General features: G+C 40.1%; 1 protein-coding gene across 1 annotated transcript; it reads right to left on the minus strand.

The window, feature by feature from the left end:
• Positions 1-538: 538 nt before the first annotated feature.
• Positions 539-4,127, minus strand: EEF1B2 (eukaryotic translation elongation factor 1 beta 2; the record flags this gene model as incomplete). The annotated part of the gene is made up of 5 exons (XM_009703470.1): positions 539-729; positions 1,247-1,372; positions 2,060-2,126; positions 2,500-2,623; positions 4,005-4,127. Coding segments are annotated over 5 exons (595 nt in total), but the record flags the coding sequence as incomplete, so codon positions are not given.
• Between the last annotated feature and the right edge of the window lie 50 nt (positions 4,128-4,177).

Below are 4,177 nucleotides of genomic sequence, written 5' to 3' on the forward strand. Positions count from 1 at the left end.
TGGCCAGCATCGTTGTAGGGCTCCACTCGCTCACCTACCTCCAAGTCCCGATCTGTGTATCCCCGAGCCCAGTGCAGCACATCCTGGTGCCTGCACTGCCACATCAGCACTGCAAGCCACCTGCAGCACACAGTTCTGTGATCATCATTGGGAAATTCAATATTGGGTTTATGTATTTTTTTCTTTATATTATTAGTAGTACTAGTATTATACTTTTTCATTTTTATTGTTTCATTAAAGTTGTTTTAATCTTCCAACCCCATCTTCTCTCTTCCATTTCTCCTTTCTGGGGAAGAAAGGCATTAATAGAGAGCATCTGCTTTAACTGCCAGCCCAGCCTTATATAGTGACACCAAGCCCTGTACTTTCCCCTTAAAGCCATCCCTCCTTCCAAAGGAATTATGCTCTTGGGTACTACAGTGGGGTGTTGGAGCAACCTTGAAATTAAGTTTTAGCTTCTACTTTACCCATCAACCAAATTTTACGTTTATGAGTTGGATTACACTATGATTTTGAATTAACCACAGACCCAGCCCAATTTTTGCAATTGCATTTATTCTAGATATATCAAGACTTAAATCTTATTGAAAGCAGCTACATCCATTGATTGTACATAATCTTCAAAAGCTGTTATTCTCTCTTCCAGCATATCCGTTCCAACTTTATCATCTTCAACAACACACTGGATCTGAAGCTTTTTGATACCATAGCCAACTGGTACTAGCTTGGCTGCAAAAAAACCAGAATCATTTAGTACTCCTTGATTGGTGGAATCTCTTAAAAAAATGCAGATCTAAGACTGACCAAAGTAGTTTGCAGGAATACATAAAAACCCTAATTTGTTCCATATACAGACTGCCTAATCAACAAGATGGCATTCATTACAAGGTTGTCGAAAGGGTTTCTTTTTGTGGTTCCCCTCCCCACCTCCCCAAATCAGCAATGTGGGTGTATGGGTGTCTGCTTGCTGCATCAGGAACTGTACAGGAAGATGCAGGATAGCACAGCCAAAAAGTTTTAAGGCTTTTAAAACCTGTATTTGTATCTTAACCTGGCCACTGCACTAATACACCTTTTTGACTATGTCAAGATACTGAAGCAGTGTAGTGTTGTAACTCCCACACTGTTTTAACTACCTACGTTTTCAGAGATCAGCAAACAGCGACTGCAAGTCTACCTATTCGTACACTATCTTAAGGGACCGCACTATCTCCCTCTCTCTGCTTTGAAATTCTCTCCTACTTACAAGATCCCCAGACCAAGCCATCTACTTGAATGCTTCGAACACACTCCTCTAGTTTGGCCATGTCTGTCTCATCATCCCAAGGTTTCACATCAAGCAAGATCGACGATTTGGCAACAACAGCTGGTTCTGGGGAAAGAAAAATCACCATTAAGAGCCAAGAAATTTTCAAAAACTCATGCATGTACTTGCAAACTAGCCTTGCAAGAACAACTTTTCCAATTCCACAAACAAGAACCTCCTCACACAGCTGTGACAGGCCTCTTGTACCAACAAACATTTCAAAATTATTTCAGCTATGCATATCCCAATGTTCAAGATATAGGCACGTATGTTCTTAAAGAGTCTCATAAGAAAACTAGATTAAGCAGCTGACATTGTTTGTTACATAGGAAGTCCTTTTCAGAGGATCTGAGAAGGAGCTTAATGCTGTGTAACACTTCATTTTCCACAGAGGGAATACTGCAACTGCTACAGTTCTGAACAGTTCCAGACCAGTAGCTGTGGAGAGACTTGCATATCGCAGCCTTTTCTCTAAACTTTTAAAAAAATTCTGGAGTTATCCCCATTTATATAGAAAGCTCAGCCTCTGAGTAAGACAAACTGGAGTGTATTAAGTAGGACAAGAACTGTGCTAAGGTTCCCATTTGCTATGGGAAAGACTAAGCTCACAGGCAATTCAAGAGAAGCTAATTACTCCTGTCTCATTCCAGCCAAGCTTATCTATTGCAGTTAATTCGTATTTCTAGCCATCCTGTTCAAATGCATGAAAACCAACCCAAGCATAAAAGATTGAAAAGTTCTTGGCATACATACTTTTGGACTTCTTTGATTCATACTGGGCCAGACGTTCTTCCCTCAGTTTCTTAGCTTCTTCACTTTCCTGAAAGAGAAATCTAAAGTTACAGAAAAGCACCAAAACCCTGCATCTTTAAAGCATTACCAAATTGACTGGCATCTACTCAGGCAAAAACAAATCATCACAACGGTCAGCCGAAAGATGGTGATTTTTGTTTTATTCATCATGTAACCAGTCAAAATTGGACAGTTCACCCCATTGCAACACATTCCTTTCCATCTCTGAGTTTTTACCTTCCAATCTTTTCTGCTCTGCAAAGACAGCTGAATTTGAGAATTCCGAGCAGGATGTGGTATCAAGGTCACAAATATAAGTAAGTTAAACTAGTTAAAGCAAAATTCTGCATATCTGGGTATTTAAAAAAACCCCAAATATAATACAAAAAGGTCACAAGTACCTCCTCATCATCAGATCCAAAAAGATCAATGTCATCGTCATCTTTGCTATCTGTGGCTGCACCTGTTGTGTCCTCAACATCAGCAGGACCATATTTCCCCAAAGCCTTCTTTACTCCTGGCAAGCTGAAAGAAAACAGCAGGTATTAGGAACCCACTCAAATGTCAATAAAAATACTGCCAATTCATCAATGAACCTACAAGTGCACTCATAGCAAAAATGCTGTGCTAGAAAAAAGTTCTCATTCTGCTACTGGAAAACATCTCCCCCTCCAATGCTCCTGACATGCTAGTTGAGATTACAGCAAATCCCATATTCAAAGATTGTTCATCTAAGCTGACATCCTGACCAACACTGCTGCTCCACTTAAGTACATGGATAAAAAAAAAAACTTTCTTATTGGAATAATTTATCTGCAATACATTCTGTGTAGGAAGAGTTACCAACTTCTTGTTCATGCTTCCCTAAAAAGATTTTAATTTGTTTAAAAACTAATAGTGACAGAAGACATGCTGTTGCAAGGTAACTGATCCTGCGATTTTGTAAGTTTCAGTGAACGCTTTACTCTGAAGGCTAGCTCTCAACAGCGAGGGACCAGAACCCTCTGAATTAATCTTCTCCTATAGCTCATGTAGTTCTGTAGTCTTAAAATAAGCTCACAGTTCTATTGTTACTGTGAATTGCTGTTGAGAGAGTCATAAAACTTGCTTTAGTTTTCAGGAATTATAAGTAATTTCCACAGAGTAGACCCTTTGAAGCAACTTTTATCATCTCAGTCCCCTTTAGCACTGTAAGAGCTTCAGAAACGGACTGGTGACTGAGCCACCCAACTTTACAAAAGTTCCCTCCGAACAGGACTGAGGCACATAGAGGAGGCAGTGTAGCAATACTGACACTACCTATGCTGTACCTTTTTAGAGAGGCCTGCAGTCTCCATGGATGTCAATACAGCACCTTTCATGAACACTAAAATCACTAAAAAAGAGAAAAGATAACATTTGCTTTCACATCTTCCCTTCTTTATATGTGCTTCTGCATTGCAAATTCATTGATTTTGTTTTATCTTCTGGGACTAAAAACCTGAACGAAGCACTTTCCTTATTTTTCATCTACATACTGTACATTTATCTTCAGACTCCTGTAATACTTTCTAATCCATTTTCATGTTGCCTTTATGGAGTCGATTACTGGCAAGTAATTTCCAGCTTTCAGCACAGTTATCTGTGGAAATGGCAGCAACAGAACTCAAGCCTTTCTTATAAGCTTTAGCAGAAATGTCAGCAACTGAACAGAGACAGAGTCAGGTTGCGTAAATTCTAAGTGAGAAGTGTAATGCTTTGACAGAAGAGGTCTGGTCTGCTTCTAGAGCTGTTTCTGTTCCAAGGGCAACACAAAAAGCCACATGGCACCATTGAAAAACACTGCTTTGTTTAAATTCGAAGAAACAAACGCAACACTTCGTAGGCCAGTTCACACACACATTCCAGCTTTGCAGCTTAACCATACCTTGCCTTTTGCTTTTCGTACGACTTAATATGATTGTACCACCGAAGAGCATGAAACAAGTCTGCAGGAGGTGGGGCAGCGATTGCTTCAAAGACTGCTATATCAGCCTGAGAAGGGACGTACCTGCGGAGAACAAGCCGAAGTTAACCCCCTTCCTCGGTGCACGCAGGAAG

Source organism: Cariama cristata, unplaced genomic scaffold (genome assembly GCF_000690535.1).
Source record: "Cariama cristata isolate BGI_N322 unplaced genomic scaffold, ASM69053v1 scaffold16477, whole genome shotgun sequence".
Lineage (NCBI taxonomy): Eukaryota > Metazoa > Chordata > Aves > Cariamiformes > Cariamidae > Cariama > Cariama cristata.